We start from the raw sequence: 24,056 nt of genomic DNA, 5'->3' as shown, positions 1-24,056 counted from the left end.
TCTCTTACCTATCCGACCGCTCCTTCAGTGTCTGCTTTGCTGGCTCTACCTCCCCTCCTCTTCCCCTAGCTGTTGGGGTCCCCAAGGGCTCGGTCCTTGGTCCCCCCTCTTCTCCATCTACACAGCCTCCATTGGACAGATCATCTGGAGATTTGGTTTCCAGTACCATCTCTATGCTGATGATACCCAGCTATACACCTCCTCCTGAGACATCACAGCAGCATTCCTCCAGAACACCACTGGCTGTCTGTCTGCTGTCTCTAACACTATGTCCTCTCTCTACCTAAAACTGAACCTCTCAAAAATTGACCTTCTCCTGTTACCGACCTCATTCTGACATCTCCATCTCAGTATGTGGCACCACCATAACTCCCAGACAGCACGCCCGCTGCCTTTGGGTCATATTTGACTCTTTCCTTCACCCCCTACATCCAATCTCTGGCCGAACATGTCAGCTGCACCTCAAGAACATCACTAGAATACACCCTTTTCTCACCATGGACATGCTAAAAACGCTCACTGTTGTCCTCATCCACTCTCGGCTCGATTTTTCCAACTTGCTGCTGATCGGCCTCCCTCGCACCAGACTCTACTCTCTCCAATCCATGCTGAATGCGGCAGCCAGGCTCATCCTCCCATCCAGCCGCTACTCGGACGCCTCTGCCCTGTGCCAGTCACTGCTCTGGCTGCCCGTCAAATACAGAATGCAATTTAAATTTACTACCCTCATCTACAAAGCCCTCCACAGCACCGCCCAGCCCTACATTGCTTCCCTCATCTCAATTCACCACCCAGCCCGCGCCCTCCGCTCTGCTAATGAAATCAGACTGTGTGCCCCTTTAATTCGAACCTCTCATTCCCACCTCCAAGACTTCTCAAGAGCAGCACCTGTCCTCTGGAACGCGCTACCAAAAAATATCCGGGCAATCACTGACACGCTAAAGTTCAGGCGTGCTCTAAAAACACACCTCTTCAGAGAGGCATACCATATCCCCTAAACCAAACCCCTCTGTACTCCGCCTGATAACATGCTCCCTGTCCCACAGACTGCAATCCCTGCGAGCCGTAATCAAGCGGCACCTGCAGTCATCCCGATTCCGCCACTATACAGCTTGACCATTGTCTGTGAGCATAGCATCCCTCACTCTCCACCTCGCCATACCGTGCACATCTGCAGCCCCTTTACCTTCTGTATCACCCCATTATCTGTAGTATGTAAGCTTGTTGGAGCAGGACCCTCACCCCTACTGTTTCCATCAATTGATTACTTCATGTAACCGTTGTCTTGTTTTATTTCCCCTCTATTGTAAGCGCTGCGGAATATGTTGGTACTATATAAATAAAGATTATTAATATTATTATTATCTATCTATATCCTATCTCTAGAGATGAGCGAACGTACTCGTTCGAGTATTAGCGTGTTCGAGATGCTCGTTATTCGAAACGAGCACCACGCGATGTTCGAGTTACTTTCACTTTCATCTCTGAGACGTTAGCGCGCTTTTCTGGCCAATAGAAAGACAGGGAAGGCATTACAACTTCCCCCTGCGACGTTCAACCCCTATACCACCCCCCTGCAGTGAGTGGCTGGCGAGATCAGGTGTCACCCGAGTATATAAATCGGCCCCTCCCGCTGCTCGCCACAGATGCATTCTGACATAGTTCAGGGAAAGTGCTGTCTTGCTGGAGTTGCTATAGGGAGAGTGTTAGGAGTTATTTTAGGCTTCAAGAACCCCAACGGTCCTTCTTAGGGCCACATCTGACCGTGTGCAGTACTGTTGAGGCTGCTTTTAGCAGTGTTGCACTTTTTTTTTTTTTTTGTATATCGACCGTGCAGAGCATTGCGTCCTGCAGTAATTTTACATAGTCCAGGGCCAGTAGTGGTGAGGCAGGGACAGAAGACGAATACAGTCTATATAGGCAGTGGGCTTTTCCAAAAAAATTTGGGAAAAAAAATCTATTTGGGCTGCCTGTGACCGTCCTGAGTGTACTGCGTCTCTGCTGGGGGTAGTTGTCCTAATTCATACGCAGCCAGCTAAGTGTTACAGCAGGCTTGCGCAAAATTCTTTCCTGGCTCTGCGTTGCCCATCACATCACTGCTGTATTCCTGTCCAGAGTGAAACAGTCTGCAGTAATTTTACATAGTCCAGGGCCAGTAGGGGTGAGGCAGGGACAGAAGACATATACAGTCTATATAGGCAGTGGGCTTTTCCAAAAAAATTTGGGAAAAAAAATCTATTTGGGCTTCCTGTGACCGTCCTGAGTGTACTGCGTCTCTGCTGGGGGTAGTTATCCTAATTCATACGCAGCCAGCTAAGTGTTACAGCAGGCTTGCGCAAAATTCTTTCCTGGCTCTGCTGTGCGTTCCGTAAGCGAAGTCAGCCTCCAACCACAGGCCAATAAGCGGCACATTTAATGACAGCGTTCTGTTTCTGCACTACTGGTAATACAGCATGCTGAGGGGTAGGGGTAGGCCTAGAGGACGTGGACGCGGGCGAGGACGCGGAGGCCCAAGTCAGGGTGTGGGCACAGGCCGAGCTCCTCCTGCTCCTCCTCCTGAAACCTCACGTAATCACGCCGAACGGGCAATTTTTCTTAGGCCCACAAGGCTCAGTCATATAATTTTTGTAAACAATTTTTATACGTTTCAATGCTCATTTAAGCGTTGAAACTTGCACCTGAACCAATTTTTACTTTAACTGGGCTGCCTCCAGGCCTAGTTACAAATTAAGCCACATTAACCAAAGCGATTAATGGGTTTCACCTGCCCTCTTGGTTGGGCATGGGCAATTTTTCTGAGGTACATTAGTACTGTTGGTACACCAATTTTTTTGGGCCCTCGCCTACAGTGTAATCCAATTAATTTTTTGCCCACCTGCATTAAAGCTGACGTTACATCAGCTGTGCTGGGCACTGCAATGGGATATATTTATGTACCGCCGGTGGCTTCCTGGCACCCACCCATGCTGTGGGTCCACAGGGAGTTGTAACTGCATGTGTCCACTTCTAAAGAACCCCAGTCTGACTGGGGCATGCAGTGTGGGCCGAAGCCCACCTGCATTAAACCTGACATTAGCTTTGCTGTCCAGGGCACTGCAATGGGATATATTTATGTACCGCCGGTGGGTTCCAGGGAGCCACCCATGCTGTTCGTCCACACGGACTTCACAATAGGGAGTTGTACCTGCCTGTGTCTACTTATAAAAAAACCCAGTCTGACTGGGGCATGCAGTGTGGGCCGAAGCCCACCTGCATTTAATCTGACGTTAGCTCTGCTGTCCAGGGCACTGCAATGGGATACATTTATGTACAGCCGGTGGGTTCCAGGGAGCCACCCATGCTGTGGGTGCACACGGAATTCCCATTGCGGAGTTGTACCTGCCTGTGACTATTTATAAAAAAACGCGGTCTGACTGGGGCATGCAGACACCTTGACAGAATGAATAGTGTGTGGCACATAGGTTCCCCATTGCTATGCCCACGTGTGCAGCTCCTGATAGCGGTGGCACAGGATTATATTTCTCACTGCTTCTGTACAGCATTGTGGGCTATCGTCCTGCCCCTTTTAAAGAGGGTCGCTGCCTAGCCGTGCCAACCCTCTGCAGTGTGTGCCTGCGGTTCCTCCTCATGGCAGACGCACTTATAAATAGACATGAGGGTGGTGTGGCATGAGGGCAGCTGAAGGCTGCGCAGGGACACTTTGGTGTGTGCTGTGGACACTGGGTCGTGCGGGGGGAGGGGGGGGTTGGGCAGCATGTAACCCAGGAGAAGTGGCAGCGGAGTGTCATGCAGGCAGTGATTGTGCTTTGTTGGAGGTAGTGTGGTGCTTAGCTAAGGTATGCATTGCTAATGAGGGCTTTTCAGAAGTAAAAATTGTTGGGAGGGGGGGCCCACTCTTGCCGCTATTGTGGCTTAATAGTGGAACCTGGGAACTTGAGATGCAGCCCAACATGTAGCCCCTCGCCTGCCCTATCCGTTGCTGTGTCGTTCCCATCACTTTCTTGAATTGCCCAGATTTTCACAAATGGAAACCTTAGCGAGCATCGGCGATATACAAAAATGCTCGGGTCGCCCATTGACTTCAATGGGGTTCGTTATTCGAAACGAACCGTCGAGCATCGCAAAAATTTCGTCCCGAGTAACGAGCACCCTAGCATTTTGGTGCTCGCTCATCTCTACCTATCTCATATCTATCTATCTATCTATCTATCTATCAATCTATGTGTAATGGAAATTATTTGATTGTAAGGTATTATAATAATTATATGAATTTAAAAATGCGCAATGAGAGACACAATTAAAATATACCAGGAGAAGTTACTTCACAAACTAGGGACATATGTCTGGATGAGATAAGAATATCAAGAAGCTTCCACATGTTAGCTGAAGGGGCCCTAGGAATATCAAGATACTAAGGGAGGGGTTGACGCCTCACACTAAGACTAGAGAATAAAGAATAATGTTCATAAACTAGAAATATGTGGATGTGTATATATATGGATATACATGTATGTATATATATATATGTGCATATGTATGTATATATGAAGGTGCACATGTATGTATGTGTGCCTATATGTATGTAAATGTGGGTATATAAGTAATATTTAATTACGCCACATGCTTAGCTAAAGTACAAGGAATACATATGTATTGATAAGATAAGAATTTCGAGCCACAGGGGCCCCTCGGCACTCCGTGAACATGTTACTCAATACTGACTTGGGAGTTTCTGGGTGGGATGAGAAACTAGCCAATAAATGGACATAGTTAATGCGACCCACCTATGTTGGGGGCTATAAATAAAGATGCCCGACATTGATTTGTTGGGAATTCTTTGATGAATCCATAACTGTGTGGGCTCTGTCATTTAATTCCTCCGTCATATGACGTACTGAACTCTAGGTGTGGCAGCCCTACTGCACGGGTCACCTAGTCTTCAGTCGCAGAGTACACTCTGCTGTCCCTCATCAGGCTATCGCCGCAGCATGGGTCATATGACGTCATTCACAAGGTACACTCCGCTTTCCCTAGACGGCCATATATTTTTGCCGCAACACTATGTATCTCCTATCACATATACATCTATCTATCTATCTATCTATCTATCTCATATCTATCTATCTAGATATGAGATAGATAGATAGATAGGAAATAGATAGAGATGAGCGAACGTACTTGTCCGAGCTTGATGCTCGTTCGAGTATTAGCGTGTTCGAGATGCTCGTTATTCGAAACGAGCACCACGCGATGTTCGAGTTACTTTCACTTTCGTCTCTGAGACATTAGCGCGCTTTTCTGGCCAATAGAAAGACAGGGAAGGCATTACAACTTCCCCCTGCGATGTTCAAGCCCTATACCACCCCCCTGCAGTGAGTGGCTGGCGAGATCAAGAGTCACCCGAGTATATAAATCGGCCCCTCCCGCTGCTCGCCACAGATGCATTCTGACATAGCTCAGGGAAAGTGCTGCTGATGCTGGAGTTGCTATAGGGAAGAGTGTTAGGAGTATTTTAGGCTTCAAGAACCCCAACGGTCCTTCTTAGGGCCACATCTGACTGTGTGCAGTACTGTTGAGGCTGCTTTTAGCAGTGTTGCACTTTTTTTTTTTTTTTATATATCGGCCGTGCAGACCGTTGCGTCCTCAGTCTGCACTCATTGTACATAGTATAGGGCCAGTACTGGTGAGGCAGGGACAGTGGGAAAGGTGAAAGAGATATACAGGCTATATAGGCAGTGGGCTTTTTCAAACAAATTTTGGGAAAAAAACTATATTTGGGCTGCCTGTGACCGTCCTCAGTGTACTGCGTGTCTGCTGGGGGTAGTAGTCCTAATTAATGCGCAGCTAAGCGTTACAGCAGACTTGCACAAAAGTGTTTCCCGGCTCTGCGGTGGCCGTTACATCTCCGCTGTGATCCTGTCCACATTGAAACAGTATACATATATACGCAGCCTACAGTATCTGTCTACTGTCTGAGCTCTGCCGTTCCAAAAATAGAAGCAAAATACTTAAGGCCTACTAGTGGTGTTTGCCAACTTGACTGCTTCTGCGCTGTGAATTCCACTATCTCAGTCCTACGCACCTACGTCTCACTGCAGGTGAGAAGGTACAGGTCCATAAAATGGAAGAATCTGTCTCAAAATGGCCGCTAGATACAAAATGGAGCATTATAAGATGTAAATAAGCTTGTGTGTAGTGAAACAATAAATTTGCAAAAATAACTTTACAGCAGGGTATTCGGTGCAATGTCTAATGATTTGTTTTTTTCTTTCTATTCATCCGAGAACATTTGCCTGGTACAGCCGCTATCAGAAAAAACTCCCCCATGTCCTGAGCTTTGGGAAAAGAGCAAATCGTGCTGATAAGACGCTGCCATCATCCAAACTCACAAGAGAGAATAATCATTTGAAGGACATTTCACATATTTATTCTCACTGCGCTGATTGTTCAACAAAGCACAATTCTTGATGTTTTTCTAACCCAATAAGATTAACCTCGTGACTAATGACGTATTGCTTTCCTGTGTTAGAACTATAGTCAGTCAATAAAGATTCAGTGTAGACGCCTTAAGCAGGGTGGGCTGAATACTTGCCGCGGCTCATCTCTACATATCTGTGAGAGCTAATGACTATAAATCATATAGTTTTTGGCCTCTCTGATGCATCCAGGTATGAACTAATTTGGAACCCAAGGCTTGAAAGGTTAATGTGACCGGTCATGTGTAACGGTCCTTAACACAGGCATGCGCAAAAGTGTTTCCTGGCTCTGCGGTGCCCGTTACAGCACCGCTGTGATCCTGTCCACATTGAAACAGTATACATATATACGCTGCCTACAGTATCTGTATACTGTCTGAGCTCTGCCGTTCCAAAAATAGAAGCAAAATACTTAAGGCCTACTAGTGGCGTCTGGCCACTTGACTGTTCTGCGCTGTGAATTCCACTATCTCAGTCCTACGCACCTACGTCTCACTGCAGGCGTGCGCAAAAGTGTTTCCTGGCTCTGCGGTGGCCGTTACATCACCGCTGTGATCCTGATCACATTGAAACAGTATACATATATACACTGCCTACAGTATCTGTCTACTGTAGCAGCTCTGCCGTTCAAAAAATAGAAGCAAAATACTTAAGGCCTACTAGTGGCGTTTGCCAACTTGACTGCTTCTGCGCTGTGAATTCCACTATCTCAGTCCTACACACCTACGTCTCACTGCAGGCGTGCGCAAAAGTGTTTCCTGGCTCTGCGGTGCCCGTAACATCACCGTCGTCATCCTGTCCACATTGAAACAGTATACATATATACGCTGCCTACAGTATCTGTCTACTGTCTGAGCTCTGCCGTTCCAAAAATAGAAGCAAAATACTTAAGGCCTACTAGTGGCGTCAGGCAACTTGACTGCTTCTGCGCTGTGAATTCCACTAGCTCAGTCCTACGCACCTACGTCTCACTGCAGGCGTGCGCAAAAGTGTTTCCTGGCTCTGCGGTGGCCGTTACATCACCGCTGTGATCCTGTCCACATTGAAACAGTATACATATATACGCTGCCTACAGTATCTGTCTACTGTCTGAGCTCTGCCGTTCCAAAAATAGAAGCAAAATACTTAAGGCCTACTAGTGGCGTTTGCCAACTTGACTGCTTCTGCGCTGTGAATTCCACTATCTCAGTCCTACGCACCTACGTTTCACTGCAGGCGTGCGCAAAAGTGTTTCCTGGCTCTGCGGTGCCCGTAACATCACCGTCGTCATCCTGTCCACATTGAAACAGTATACATATATACGCTGCCTACAGTATCTGTCTACTGTCTCAGCTCTGCCGTTCAAAAAATAGCAGCAAAATACTTAAGGCCTACTAGTGGCGTCTGGCCACTTGACTGCTTCTGCGCTGTGAATTCCACTATCTCAGTCCTAAGCACCTATGTCTCACTGCAGGCGTGCGCAAAATTCTTTCCTGGCTCTGCTGTGCGTCCCGTAAGCGAAGTCAGCCTCCAACCACAGGCCAATAAGCGGCACATTTCATTACAGCGTTCTGTTTCTGCTCTACTCGTAATACACCATGCTGAGGGGTAGGGGTAGGCCTAGAGGACGTGGACGCGGGCGAGGATGCGGAGGCCCAAGTCAGGGTGTGGGCACAGGCCGAGCTCCTGATCCAGGTGTTTCGCAGCCGACTGCTGCGGGATTACGAGAGAGGCACGTTTCTGGCGTCCCCAGATTAATCTCACAATTAATGGGTCCACGCGGTAGACCTTTATTAGCAAATGAGCAGTGTGAGCAGGTCCTGTCATGGATGGCAGAAAGTGCATCCAGCAATCTATCGACCACCCAGAGTTCTACACCGTCCACTGCTGCAACTCTGAATTCTCTGGCTGCTGCTCCTCCTTCCTCCCAGCCTCCTCACTCCATTACAATGACACATTCTGAGGAGCAGGCAGACTCCCAGGAACTGTTCTCGGGCCCCTGCCCAGAATGGGCAGCAATGGTTCCTCTCCCACCGGAGGACTTTGTCGTGACCGATGCCCAACCTTTGGAAAGTTCCCGGGGTCCGGGGGATGAGGCTGGGGACTTCCGGCAACTGTCTCAAGAGCTTTTAGTGGGTGAGGTGGATGATGACGATGAGACACAGTTGTCTATCACTCAGGTAGTAGTAATTGGACTAAGTCCGAGGGAGGAGCGCACAGAGGATTCGGAGGATGGAGTAAGTCCGAGGGAGGAGCGCACAGAGGATTCGGAGGAAGAGCAGCTGGACGATGAGGTGACTGACCCCACCTGGTTTGCTAAGCCTACTGAGGACAGGTCTTCAGAGGGGGAGGCAAGTGCAGCAGCAGGGCAGGTTGGAAGAGGCAGTGCGGTGGCCAGGGGTAGAGGCAGGGCCAGACCGAATAATCCACCAACTGTTTCCCAAAGCACCCCCTCGCGCCATGCCACCCTGCAGAGGCCGAGGTGCTCAAAGGTCTGGCAGTTTTTCACTGAGAGTGCAGACGACTGGCGAACAGTGGTGTGCAACCTTTGTCGCGCCAATATCAGCCGGGGAGCCACCCCCACCAGCCTCACCACCACCAGCATGCGCAAACATATGATGGCCAAGCACCCCACAAGGTGGGACGAAGGCCGTTCACCGCCTCCGGTTTGCACCACTGCCTCTCCCCCTGTGCCCCAACCTGCCACTGAGATCCAACCCCCCTCTCAGGACACAGGCACTACCGTCTCCCGGCCTGCACCCACACCCTCACCTCCGCTGTCCTTAGCCCCATCCAGCAATGTCTCTCAGCGCAGCATCCAGCCATCGCTAGCGCCACTGTTTGAGCACAAGCGCAAGTACGCCGCCACGCTCCCACACGCTCAAGCGTTAAACGTGCACATAGCCACATTGATCAGCCTGGAGATGCTGCCGTATAGGCTTGGGGAAACGGAGGCTTTCAAAAGCATGATGGCGGCGGCGGCCCCGCGCTACTCGGTTCCCAGTCGCCACTACTTTTCCCGATGTGCCATCCCAGCCCTGCATGACCACGTCTCCCGCAACATTGTACGCGCCCTCACCAACGCGGTTACTGCCAAGGTCCACTTAACAACGGACACGTGGACAAGCACAGGCGGGCAGGGCCACTACATCTCCCTGACGGCACATTGGGTGAATTTTGTGGAGGCTGGGACCGAGTCAGAGCCTGGGACCGCTCACGTCCTACCCACCCCCAGAATTGCGGGCCCCAGCACGGTGGTTGTATCTGCGGCGGTATATGCTTCCTCCACTAAACCACCCTCCTCCTCCTCCTCCTACGCAACCTCTGTCTCGCAATCAAGATGTGTCAGCAGCAGCACGTCGCCAGCAGTCGGTGTCACGCGGCGTGGCAGCACAGCGGTGGGCAAGCGTCAGCAGGCTGTGCTGAAACTACTCAGCTTAGGAGAGAAGAGGCACACGGCCCACGAACTGCTGCAGGGTCTGACAGAGCAGACCGACCGCTGGCTTTCGCCGCTGAGCCTCCAACCGGGCATGGTCGTGTGTGACAACGGCCGTAACCTGGTGGCAGCTCTGCAGCTCGGCAGACTCACGCACGTGCCATGCCTGGCCCATGTCTTTAATTTGGTGCTTCAGCGCTTTCTGAAAAGCTACCCACACTTGTCAGACCTGCTCGGAAAGGTGCGCCGGCTCAGCGCACATTTCCGCAAGTCCAAGACGGACGCTCCCACCCTGCGGACCCTGCAACATCGGTTTAATCTGCCAGTGCACCGACTGCTGTGCGACGTGCCCACACGGTGGAACTGTACGCTCCACATGTTGGCCAGACTCTATGAGCAGCATAGAGCTATAGTGGAATACCAACTCCAACATGGGCGGCGTAGTGGGAGTAAGCCTTCTCAATTCTTTACAGAAGAGTGGGCCTGGTTGGCAGACATCTGCCAGGTCCTTGGAAACTTTGAGGAGTCTACCCAGATGGTGAGCGGGGATGCTGCAATCATTAGCGTCACCATTCCTCTGCTATCCCTCTTGAGAAGTTCCCTGCAAAGCATAAAGGCAGAAGCTTTGCGCTCGGAAACAGAGGCGGGTGAAGACAGTATGTCGCTGGATAGTCAGAGCACCCTCCTGTCTATATCTCAGCGCGTTGAGGAGGAGGAGGAGGAGCATGAGGAGGATGAGGAGGAGGGGGAAGAGACAGCTTGGCCCACTGCTGAGGGTACCCATGCTGCTTGCCTGTCATCCTTTCAGCGTGTATGGCCTGAGGAGGAGAAGGAGGATCCTGAAAGTGATCTTCCTAGTGAGGACAGCCATGTGTTGCGTACAGGTACCCTGAGATTAATGGGTTTCACCTGCCCTCTTGGTTGGGCATGGGCAATTTTTCTGAGGTACATTAGTACTGTTGGTACACCAATTTTTTTGGGCCCTCGCCTACAGTGTAATCCTATTAATTTTTAGCCCACCTGCATTAAACCTGACATTACCTCAGCTGTGCTGGGCACTGCAATGGGATATATTTATGTACCGTTGGTGGGTTCCAGGGAGCCACCCATGCTGTGGGTCCCCAGGGAGTTGTAACTGCATGTGTCTACTTCTAAAGAACCCCAGTGTGACTGGGGCATGCAGTGTGGGCCGAAGCCCACCTGCATTAAACCTGACGTTAGCTTTGCTGTCCAGGGCACTGCAATGGGATATATTTATGTACCGCCGGTGGCTTCCTGGGACCCACCCATGCTGTCGGTCCACACGGAGTTGTAACTGCATGTGTCCACTTCTAAAGAACCCCAGTCTGACTGGGGCATGCAGTGTGGGCCCAAGCCCACCTGCATTAAAGATCGCATTACCTCAGCTGTGCTGGGCACTGCAATGGGATATATTTATGTACCGCCGGTGGCTTCCTGGGACCCACCCATGCTGTCGGTCCACACGGAGTTGTAACTGCATGTGTCCACTTCTAAAGAACCCCATTCTGATTGGGGCATGCAGTGTTGGCCGAAGCCCACCTGCATTAAACATGACATTACCTCAGCTGTGCTGGGCACTGCAATGGGATATATTTATGTACCGCCGGTGGGTTCCAGGGAGCCACCCATACTGTCGGTCCACACGGACTTCACAATAGGGAGTTGTACCTGCCTGTGTGTACTTATAAAGAACCCCAGTCTGACTGGGGCATGCAGTGTGGGCCGAAGCCCACCTGCATTTAATCTGACGTTAGCTCTGCTGTCCAGGGCACTGCAATGGGATACATTTATGTACAGCCGGTGGGTTCCAGGGAGCCACTTATGCTGTGGGTGCACACGGAATTCCCATTGCGGAGTTGTACCTGCCTGTGACTATTTATAAAAAAACCGCAGTTTGACTGGGGCATGCAGACACCTTGACAGAATGAATAGTGTGTGGCACATAGGTTCCCCATTGCTATGCCCACGTGTGCAGCTCCTGATGGCGGTGGCACAGGATTATATTTCTCATTGCTTCTGTACAGCATTGTGGGCTACGCCCCGCCCCTTTTAAAGAGGGTCGCTGCCTAGCCGTGCCAACCCTCTGCAGTGTGTGCCTGCGGTTCCTCCTCATGGCATACGCACTTATAAATAGACATGAGGGTGGTGTGGCATGAGGGCAGCTGAAGGCTGCGCAGGGACACTTTAGTGTGCGCTGTGGACACTGAGTCGTGCGGGGGGGGGGGGGTTGGGTAGCATGTAACCCAGGAGAAGTGGCAGCGGAGTGTCATGCAGGCAGTGATTGTGCTTTGTTGGAGGTAGTGTGGTGCTTAGCTAAGGTATGCATTGCTAATGAGGGCTTTTCAGAAGTAAAAATTGTTGGGAGGGGCGGGGGCCACTCTTGCCGCTATTGTGGCTTAATAGTGGGACCTGGGAACTTGAGATGCAGCCCAACATGTAGCCCCTCGCCTGCCCTATCCGTTGCTGTGTCGTTCCCATCACTTTCTTGAATTGCCCAGATTTTCACAAATGGAAACCTTAGCGAGCATCGGCGATATACAAAAATGCTCGGGTCGCCCATTGACTTCAATGGGGTTCGTTACTCGAAACGAACCCTCGAGCATCGCGAAAATTTCGTCCTGAGTAACGAGCACCCGAGCATTTTTGTGCTCGCTCATCTCTAGATATAGATAGATATCTCATATCAATTTATCAATCTCTCTCATCTATCTATCTCTCTATCTCCTATCGCATATACATCTATCTCATATCTATCTAACATCATATCTATCTATCTTCTATCTCATATTTATCTATCTATCTATCTATCTTGATATGAGATAGATAGATAGATATGAGATACCTATCTATCTCATATCTAGAACGATAGATAGATATGAGATAGATAGATAGATATGAGATAAATAGATAGAGAGATATTATGTTAGATAGATATGAGATAGATGGATATGAGATAGAAGATACATAGAGATAGATAGATAGATAGATAGATAGATAGATAGATAGATAGATAGGAGATACATAGAAAAATAGATAGACAGATACACACACACATACATATACATATACCCGGGGCCTGGACAACTTCTCCTTCATTTGACAGCAGCAGCACAGGCAGATGCAGCAGCTTCCGTTGAGCAGGAGGCAAGGGCAGCACACGATCACATGATCACTGTGCCCTGCCAGGCCATGTGACTTCCTCGCTCCTCCTCCCCTCTGCTCTTCCCTGCTTCCTCTCAGGCTGGCCGTTCTGCCTGCCGCGTGATTGGAGCCTTGCTGCAGACAGAACGGCCAGCCATTAATGCACTGAATGTGCATATGTGTATGGCGGAGGGCGGCCTCGGGGCCTCCTGAGCACAGGGGCCGGGTCGCCACCGCGACCTGAGCGACTCCTGACGCTACGCCTATGATTAGGGCCCAGCAGTTCAAGTTATAAAATATTCAATTACCTTTTTTCATCTTTATTTGTGCTTCCAATCTAAACATAACTGCTTTCAAATGGAAAGAATTACAAGATTTTGAAGAGTCAGAAGTTCAGAACTATTTGACTGAAATCATATACATACCGCTTCTCCAATAGCTGCTGTATAGTGAGATATGCCCAGAGTCTTTCTGTAAAGTCACCAAATATGTATTTCTGCTGGTCGCTCACACCATCCTCACTTTTAAGCGGAATATTGTCAGTGTATTTCACAGATGTATCAGCCTATTCAAAATAGCACATTGTATCACATTTGCAAAATACTGTATGGTTTATTCATGGCAGTCAGTAGGCAATAAAGGGGAATGTATAATGTTAAACACTCTGAAGTAATGATCATATGTATAATTACTATATAAGCGAAGTTCATACTATTGAGATAATGAACATATGAATACTTATGATATAAGCAAAGTCTTTACTACTGAAATTTTCATTTGAAGGCTTCTACAGAACTGCTGGCAGCTTGGTAGTAAACTAACTCAGTTTCAGGAAGACTAAGGCCGCTCTCACACAGGTTTTTGTAAAAACGCGGTGTTTACAGAATTTTAGAACTGCTTTTTTAAACACATTCAACAGCGTTTTTTATGCACCCCATCATTGCAACGGGTGATGAGGTGCATTAAAAAGCGCTGCAACTCCGAGAACTAGAGCATACAGCATTCGACTTAGCGTAAGAAGCACCACGATACAAATCCTCGTCTGAGAAGCCCCAGTGAAATCAATGGAGGCTGAGTACAGCATTTTTAGCCCGCTAAATGCTATACGAAACCGCCTGTGTGAGAGTGGCCTAACGCAGTTATTAACCCCTTAACGGCCGGGCCATAGCCTTTTTACGTCCTCCCGAAGTGGGCTTTATTCTCTGAGGACGTAAAAACATGCGTCCTACAGAGAATAAAGCCCCTCGGGCTGTGGACGTGACAGCTCCATGCTGTCGGTGCCCGCAGGTCCAATGGATAGCGCCGATTGCAAAAAAGTAAATAAAAGGGCCCCAAAAGATAGATATTCAGCTGCCCTGATGGATCGGATCCACCAGGGCAGCTGAAAATTCTTACCTGGCTTGTTGGCGGTGTCCCCCGGAGATCTGGTCCTCACGGACCCGCCGGCGGCCTTCTGCGCATGCGCGCCAGACGATTACGTCACGCGCATGCGCGGGAGCCCCCGGCAAATTCAAAACCTCCTGGCTCCCGGCTCCTGAAGGTAGCCGGGAACCAGGAGGTGTTACCGGGGACCGCAGTGAGCGGTCCCGGGGCCCGCGATCGCCGCTATCCATTGGAAGGCGGCGATCACGAAAAAGTTTTAAAAGTAAAAAAAAAGTGCTAATTTCACCTCCCCTCATGGATCGGATCCATGAGGGGAGGTGAAAATACTCACCCCCGGTCCTCTGCGATGTCCCGATGGTCCGATGATTGACATCGGGCGCGTGCACAGAGGGGCTCGAGCCCCGGGAAATTCAAAATCCCTCTGCTCCTGGCTGCCATGTGTAGCCAAGAGCAGAGGGATGTCACAAAGGACATGATCACTGTCATCCAATGGACAGTGATCATGTAAAGTAAAAAAAAAGTGTGAAAAAGTAAAAAAAAAAAAGTTAAAAAAAGTTTTAAAAAGTTTTTAAAAAGTTTAAAAAGCGTACGTTTCATCTCCCCTCACGGATCATATCCGTGAGGGAGGATGAAAGTACGCACATAAGGCCCCCAGATTTATCCGCGGACCTTACCCCAGCTTCTGCGCACACGCCCGTCGCCAAAATGGCGGACGCATGCGCAAAAGCTGTGGATTGCCAGGATAATTGAAAATCTCCCTGCTCCCGGCTACAAAACATAGCCAAGAGCCTGGAGATTTCACGGGGAGCCGCGGTGAGCGGTTCCTGGTCATGTGTTCCCCGTTATACAATGGATAATGGCAATCACGTAAAAGTTTTTTAAAAAATTTGAAGTTTCATCTCCCCTCACCGATGCGATCGGTGAGAGGAGATGAAACTTTTTACCGGAGGCCTCCGTATTTGCACCCCGACGCGATCCTCATCCGTGAACTTACCTGGATTCTGCACATGCAACCCCCGGCAAAACACGGGACACATGCGCAGGAGTCGGGGAGGCCAGGAAACTTAGAATCTCCTTTCTCCCAGCGACCAACGGTCGCCGAGAGCCTGGAGCAGTGACCAGTGGCCTCGTTGAGCGGTCCTCGGTCACGTGATAAAAAGGTAGAGATCTACCTTAGGTCGGTCTCACATGACCGGATAGGAATTATGGATTCCGCATGCGTCTGATCCGCGGTATTACGTAGATCAATCGCATTGGATTACACAATTCCGCCCACTTTAGTGGGTCGGAATTGTGTAATCCACTTGCAGAAAAGAGAACGCAGCAGGTTCTATTTTACCGCGGATAGCCGCAACATAGAGCCCATTGTGTTCCATGGTCGCGGATATACCCGCTGCCCATACGCAACTACCTTGTATACGGGCTGCGAGTACCTGTGCCATCGCTAAACCACAGTGCGGGTAATACAAACAAAAAAAAGGTACTGCGCATGACCGCCTGTGTGAGTAGGCAGTTATGCGCAGTACATTATGCAGCCGTACGAAGGGTCACAGCCGGGCTCACAGATGAGATCTGCTGCGGGCCTCCGCAAGCAGATTCCGCCTACGGCTGCGTGAGCCCGGCGTTATTCAGACCGCTACCTGTGATACGTATTTTACAAGAATCCCCGGGAACGTTCGCCTTCCTGCAGTTCCAGGAGCAGCTTGTTGAGTGCCTTCTATGTGAGACCGCCGCACCTCATCAAGCTTACGGAGACTCATGAAACGCCACTTTTTACACCCCATACCCGCTACTGAGGTCAAGAAATGACTCCCAAAAAGCATGAGAGGAGGGGGGGATACCCGGTTTTATTGCCGCATGGGCCCATTCCAACCAGCCTCCGTAATTACCCCTGTCTTCGGAAATACCACCCAGTTTACATTATTACTTTTATATAAGATTTGCGAAGCCAAAACGGGCGCAGAGTATGTGGGCGGGGGGGGGGGGGGGAGGGAATTTTTAGGGAGTCAATTTTTATTCCGTACAAATAAGCAATGGGGCCTGGGATTTATTCAATTGTGCCCGGAAATCCAAATGGTGTTCCCTCCTTTATAGGCCTTGCCATGGGTCCTGTAAGTAACTTAGGGTCACAATGGGTATGTTTCTGAACACGGGACAAGCGGGGGTATCCATTTTGGGGTGAAAGTCTTCATTCATATGTACCTTGTACAAAAAAACAGTTTTTAAATTTAAAAAATTGCCAGAAAAATTGAAAATCGTTACTTTTTCCTTCTGCTTTGCTTAGATTCATTCAAATACTGTGGGGTCAAAATACGCAGTAGACCTCTAGATGAATTTGTTAAGGGGTCTAGTTTTCCATTGGGGTCATTTGTGGGGGTTCTTTATAGTTTTGGCGGCTTAATGGCTCAATAAGTGGGCAATGGGACCTGGAATTTATTCAGTTGTACCCTGAAATCCAACGGGTATTCCTTTCATTGTAGGCCTAGCCATGTATCCTGTAAGTCTATTAGGGCCACAATGGGTATGTTTCTGAACACGGGACAAACAGGGGTATCCGTTTTTGGGTGAAAGTCATCATTTATATGTGTGCTGTACAAAAAAAACTGTTTTTAAATTGACGCAATAGCCCAAAAAATGAAAATCGTAATTTTTTCTTACTGCTTTGCTTAGATCTATTCAAAAATTGTAGGGTTAAAATACACAGTACACCCCTAGATAAATTCGTTAAGGGGTCTAGTTTTCAAAATGGGATCATTTGTGGGGGTTCTCTATGTTTTTGGGCGCTCAAGAACTCTACAAGTGGGCAATGGGGCCTAAAAGGACTTCAAGCAAAATCTATGTTCTGAAAGCCACCGATTACTCTTTTCATTTTGGGCCCCGTTGTGCATGCGGACATAAGATTAGGGCCACAATAGGTATATTTCTGAAAACAGCACAAATAGGGGTATCTATTTTGGGGTGCAAGTTTTCCTTCATATGTGTGCTGTACAAAAAAAGCTGCTTTTAAAATGACAGAATTGCCAAAAAAACAAAAATCCTAATTTTTTCCTTTTGCTTTGCTTGAATTTATTCAAAAACTGTGGGGTCAAAATATGCAGTACACCCCTAGATAAATTCGATAAAGAGTCTAGTTTTCAAAATGGGATCATTTGTGGGGGTTCTCTATGGTTTTGGGCGCTCAAGAACTCTACAAGTGGGCAATGGGGCCTAAAAGGACTTCAAGCAAAATCTATGTTCTGAAAGCCACCGATTACTCCTTTCATTTTGGGCCCCGTTGTGCATGCGGACATAAGATTAGGGCCACAATGGGTATATTTCTGAAATAAGCACAAATAGGGGTATCCATTTTGGGGTGCAAGTCTTCCTTCATATGTGTGCTGTACAAAAAAAGCTGCTTTTAAAATGACAGAATTGCCAAAAAAACGAAAATCCTAATTTTTTCCTTTTGCTTGGCTTAAATTCATTCAAAAACTGTGGGGTCAAAATATGCAGTACACCCCTAGATAAATTCCTTAAGGGGTCTAGTTTTCAAAATGGGGTCATTTGTGGGGGTTTTCTATGGTTTTGGGCGCTCAAGAACTCTACATGTGTGCTGTGGGGTCTAGAAGGACTTCAAGCAAAATTTCTGTTCTGAAAGACACTGACTACTCCTTTCGTTTTGGGCCCCGTTGTGGACTCAGATATAATATTAGGGCCACAATGGGTATATTTCTGAACACGGGAGAAACAGGGGTATCCATTTGGGGGTGTAAATCCTCATTTTCATGTAAACTATAGGAAAAAAATATGTCTTTAAAATGATAGATTTGCAAAAATATGAAATTTTACTTTTTCTCCTCTAAATTGAATTAATTCTTGAAAAAAAAACTGTGGGGTCAAAATACTCATGACACCCCTCAGTGAATACACTAAGGAGTGTAGTTTTTAAAATGGGGTAATTTGTGGGGGTATCTATTATTCTAACACTCATGAGCCTTTCCAATCTTGGCTTGGTGTAGGAAAACAAAGTGTTTCTCAAAATGCTAAAAAGTAATGTTAAATTTGTACGTCTCCTAAATGGTTAAAAAAAAACGAAAGTTTTTCCAATGTGCACCCAAAATAAAGTAAACGGGTGGAAATATAAATCTTAGCAAAAATTTCTATATTATGTTTGCACATATTTATGATATTGCAGTTGGAAATGTGAAAAAATGACGATTTTTTCAAATTTTTCCAATTTTGGCGCTTTTAATAAATAAACACAAATTCTATTGGTCTATTTTTTCTGCCTAAATGAAGTACAACATGTGGCGAAAAAACAATGTCAGAATCGCTTGGATATGCAAAACCTTTCTGGTGTTTTTCCATGTTAAAGTGACACATGTCAGATTTGCAAAATTTGGCCTGGTCATTAAGGCGCAAACAGGCTTGGTCACTAAGGGGTTAAGGAGGAGGCCAGTGTCAAATCGACTGAGTGTAAGTCCTGCTGGCCACAGGCACACATTACATCAGTAATGCTACTCTCAAGTTGGCAAAGTTCTTAGGGGATTTGGCTCTTTCGATGTTTCACCACTAGGCTTGTGAACCCAGTCTCACACACTAACTAGAGTCTGCAGTTAGTATATCCAGTCTGCTTGGCAAGACTTGATAAATTCCCACTGAATGATTCCTAACACGCCCAAACCCTGTGGAGCAGATGCCTTTTCTAGCTTGGCCACCCTCTAGACCTGTGTCTCTTGGGCCTAATGGGAAATCCAGCAGTGAACTAACAAAGCCACAATTACACACAATCTGTACTTACCCCTTCGGCCTTTACATCCACAATAAAGGAGTTTAAGTCATTATCTGTTACACGTCCGGCAACAACAATTTCACTCCCTTCAAAGTAATGTTTGAAGTTGTTCTGAGTGAGGTCAGCAATAGCATTCTCAGGATACTGCATCTTAATATCAGTCAATGTTGGATTTGCAATTTCATTATAAAAACCCTGAAGTATAAAAATTAAGAAAGGGAAAATAAACAATGAGTGTTACACTTGGTCTTTATAGTTAAAGGGAACCAGTCACCAACTATGAGCACCATAAACTAAGTCTCATAGAACGGGTTTCCAGAAGCCAGAGGTTGTATTTCTTTGTTACACTTACCTGGCTCCCTGCTCTGCGCAATCACCCTCGAAAGTCGGTGTGAGGACTGTCAGAACCAGCAATTCTCGGGGCCGCCATGCCCGCACCACCAGTCCTGCCACCCGGGTTACAGGAGTGCGGCGTAGGGGAGCCCCGGTTCTAGTGATCTCCCCGGGCTGCTGTAAAACTGGTCACCGCCGGGTTGCTAGGGAGGCAGCAGGTGCTTCTCGAGTTACCTGACTACCAAGCAGGCTTCCCTGGTAATGGTCTGTTCTGCAAGGCTGGGGGCGTGTCCCCAGCACCTCCTGATTGCCCTGCTGCTGTCAGGCTCCCCGCCCCAATCAGCTGCTGGGGCGGGAGCTCTGACAGCATTTAAAAGTGTGTTTTCCTTCCAGCCCTTGCCAGTGTTAGTTTGGTTCTCCAGCTGCACCCGCGTTATTTCTGACTGCTGTTTGTGACCCCGGCTTTCCTGACCTCTGCTTTTTGGACCTTGACTACGTTTTTGCCTTCCCCTCTATACTGCGTACCCTCCTGTTTCCGACCCGGATTGTCTGACCACTCTACCGTTTGTTTGTCTTCAGTGTCTGTTTGTCTTCCCGTGTCCCGCTTCCCTAGTGAGGGTAGGGACCGCCGCCCAGTTGTCACCCTGGGGGTTAGCCCAGGGGGGCAAGTAGGCAGGGACAGGGGTTGCGGGATATCTCAGGGACCCCCATATCCCGGACACTGTCCTGACAAGGACCATGCAGCAGACAAAGCTACAGGCAGTGTGCATGCACTCACATTGATCTCTGTAGGAGTACAGATGCATAGCCAACAGCTTTGGCTCCGCTGCCTGGTCCATGAGCACTGACTTTGAGAGCGCAGGAACGGGGGGCCAGGTAAGTATAAAAAATACATCCTTGGGCTCCTGGGAACCTATCCTATAAACATTATGACGTAGTTTATGATGCTAACAGCTGGTGACAGGTTCCCTGTAACATGTATGAACAAAACAAGAAAGTGAAGACCACAATTTTTTTTATTGTATATGTATTTAACTAATTCATATGCAACAGAATTTAGCCTGCTGACAGCATCACCCAGGAGAATTTATAATTTCTCTATTTTGTATGTCCAGATCAAATTACATTATTAGGGGTTCCAGGGTGAGTTCAGACCCTGCAGATTTGCGGTGTAGATTTTGTACCCCAAATCTGTAGCCACTTATATAGTACAATACATGTGGATGGGGTTTTAACAACAACGTCCACATCTAGCAAAAAAAAAACAAGCATGCTGCCAGTTTTCAAATCCGCAGCATACTTGCTGTTGTTGAAATGCTGAATTTTCATTGCAAATTTTGTTTCTTCAATGTATAAGGGTAAAATTTACAATGAATCTGCAGAATGTACTGTACATGCTATGACTAAGGGCTCAAGCAGCCTGGAGCATATAAGAATGGGACTCTGTCTTCCATGGATTTGAAAAGTTATTGTGGTAGTCCAACACATAAAATAGCTAGAGCAGCACATGAACAGAATGACAAAAATGAATAATAAATGGCACCAGGCATGGCTGCCCTTTATCTCTGCCGATCTTTATTTTATCCCTAGAACCTAATGGTTCCAAGCCCTTTGAAGAAAACACTTTAATTAAAGGAATACATATTGGAGACTGCTCTGGCCTAATATCGCAATACGTGGACAATACCATTTTGACATTACCAGATCCCATAACATCTTTTGATAATGCACTTGAGAGTATAAAAAAGTTTGGACTGATATATTACTACAAAAGAAATGCACAGAAATTCAAAATGCTGCCTGTGAATGACTTGCTATATTATCTACAAAATAAACACACTTTTGATTGGCAAAATTAAGGTTTCCCTTCACAGATATAGATAAAAATTAATAACGTTTATTGAGTTATTTAAAAGAACGTGGGTTTACACTAACATGAACACACACACAAGTAGGAGACAAAAACAAGAAAAAAAAACAAAGAATAAGACCCTGGTTTAAGGTAGACTGGGAGATTTAGCTCTTTGATGATGGAGAGGTAAGTATATTTATCCCTTTATGGTGTACGAATGGATAACCTTACGGGATTAATATGGACATAGCTTGTTGAGGGGTAGGTGATATCCAATATATCAGATCTGGATATATCGTTCGTACTAGGATATCCTCAAACCAAGTGTGTATATGTCCTTATTAAGAAAGAAATATCAATCTAGACCTCTATTTGTATATTGGATCCCCAGTAGTGCCACATTAGTTTGAAGGTTGTTTTTAGCTAGGGTCTGGTTATGGTGCACTATGATAGTATTGTTGACCAGATCCCAGACGCGTTTCCCTACCCAATTTTTTGGATAGTTCCTCAGGAGCAAAAGGTACATATACCATCAATACAACTTTAGTCCTTTTACTGTGGACCATTCAAAACCAGGGTTGGTGAAAGAGAGAATTTTCTCGACAATAAATTGATTCTCCGATGAATAATATCACCGGTTTCTTGTTAAAAGAATGCCACAACATATGTAGTATGCATTCCCACTATTACTCTTCTGTCTAGGTGTGCCCCTCAGATATCCACATTGGCTGTTAGGCCGGTCGATTATTGATCACAACCGTCGGTTCAATAAGTCGATATGTGGAATAGACTAGAGCCAGGTAACCATTGGTATATATCAGTGGCTCAGCAGGAAATCATCCTATTCTGAATTAACACCGATATAACCTTGGTTTCCTATATGTCTGAATGCTCCGTCTTATTGAGAGGTTGCATAAGCAGGGTCCCCACAGGTTAATGAATGACTCCTGTTTTATCGGTGATACGGCTATCTATCAGTTTCTATATAGCCAGAGTACCATACGATAATACTACTGCAATGTTCAGAAAGCCGATAGCAGAAAGAACCCAATTGGTAGTTACAGGGTTAACGCTTGGCAGAGCAGTTGTAGTTGTAATTACAAGCTCAGCAAAGTAATTGCAGAAAAAGCCTAGACAGGAGGACAGCACCACCCCTAGAAATTAGCCCCATCCACAGTCAGATGGGACCTGGGTAAGTGGTCCAAATAGGGAGAGCAAAAGATAGTGCCTGCGGCTCTGATGGTGAGCGGCCGGCTATAAGGTGGTGAAGCTAATGTCAGGGGTTTTAAAGGGATCACTCCTCCTCTAGAAGGGAGGAGGAAGGACTGGGTAGCCTATCGGAGCCTTAGGGGGGCGGTCTCATCCGCACTTATTTACTACTCAATGTATGTATATGTCAAAAGTAGTTATGTCATGATTTTCCGCACTGTAATTCGGGCAGAGTTATCAGGCGACCGAAACCGCAGAATCGCTGCAGTCGATCGCCCCTGCTGCCTCCCGATCACTCTCCTCACTGGCGGTGTTGTCACTTCCGCGTTCCACCTTGGAACGCTCAGCATGATGCGTGGATTACGTCATCACGCTAATAGGACGCCCTCTAGTGTAGCGCGGTGACGTCGGTAGCGTGCCGCGTCACTATGGGGGTGGTCGAAGCGAGACGTGCGAGGCGACAGCGCTCCAGGTTGGAACGCACCGTACGCCATGCAATTACGTCAGCACGTCAGGTGGACACCAGATCGGCAGTGCCGCAGCTACGCCGCCGATGCGTTCCAAACCGGAACGCATCACGTGTTGCGCCGGCTACGTCAGCACCGCTGATCTCAGACATTTGGAGAGCGCTATTGCCGACAAGCTGTCCCATATAGTGGACGGAGCAAGCTGGTCCAGGTGACATAATGCTATAGCTTATAGTAAATTATAGAGAGTATATATATAGAGGTGGAGTTACTGGTGGTAATCATAGTGGGGAATTAAGGCTATGAGTACAGGATTCCCTGGTATTGTTGCTAAGTTTACAGATATAAACCCCTTCTTTGCATCATAATATAATAATTTTCAGCATTAGCTTAGTCAGATGTAAATCCAGTTAGATTACATTGATGCCTATTTGATATGTCAGAGACTATATTTATAGGTGCCTAATAATTGAATATATATGGACAATGCCGTAGGGTAATACCTAGCTATGTCAATTTGAAGGTCCAATAAGTAATCATATTTTGAGGAATTAGGTAGTCAAAGCTTATAGAAAACAGTTGAAGTTCAGAATTGCGTTGAGGCCGTCCGGTTTAACTGTGTTTAATCTAAAGATCCAACTGGCTTCCTTTTGCAGGAGTTTTTTATCTATATTACCGCGTCTTGCATTGGTTCGTAAAAGTTCAATGCCTTGAAATTTTAGATCTTTCACTTCCCCATTATGAACATCGCGAAAATGATCTGCGAGTGGGGTCGATTCACCGCGACAAATATTGCCCACGTGCCCCAGGATACGTCGCTGGAATTCTTGGATGGTCTTTCCGACGTAGTTCCTGGGGCACGGGCAAGACGCCATATAGATAATGTTACGTGTTCTACAATTTATGAAATCACGGTTTTGATAAATCTTGCCTGTACTTGCACTCGTGAATGTGTTAGTCTTGAAAATAAATTTGCAAGCTACACAGT

At 47.3% G+C, this 24,056-nt stretch overlaps 1 protein-coding gene across 1 annotated transcript in view; it reads right to left on the bottom strand.

The window, feature by feature from the left end:
* The window catches only part of LOC136621169 (inter-alpha-trypsin inhibitor heavy chain H3-like), a 191,825-nt gene that overhangs the window by 52,161 nt on the left and 115,608 nt on the right, over positions 1-24,056 (bottom strand). Inside the window, exons 13-14 of the mRNA XM_066596443.1 lie at positions 19,217-19,402; positions 13,479-13,618 (exon numbers count right to left, since the gene is read on the bottom strand). Of these exons, the coding sequence (XP_066452540.1) occupies positions 13,479-13,618; positions 19,217-19,402 (326 nt within the window). The remainder of the gene's footprint in view (positions 1-13,478; positions 13,619-19,216; positions 19,403-24,056) is intronic.

Source organism: Eleutherodactylus coqui, chromosome 3 (genome assembly GCF_035609145.1).
Source record: "Eleutherodactylus coqui strain aEleCoq1 chromosome 3, aEleCoq1.hap1, whole genome shotgun sequence".
NCBI classification, from domain to species: domain Eukaryota; kingdom Metazoa; phylum Chordata; class Amphibia; order Anura; family Eleutherodactylidae; genus Eleutherodactylus; species Eleutherodactylus coqui.
This window is presented reverse-complemented; position numbering and strand designations above follow the sequence as displayed.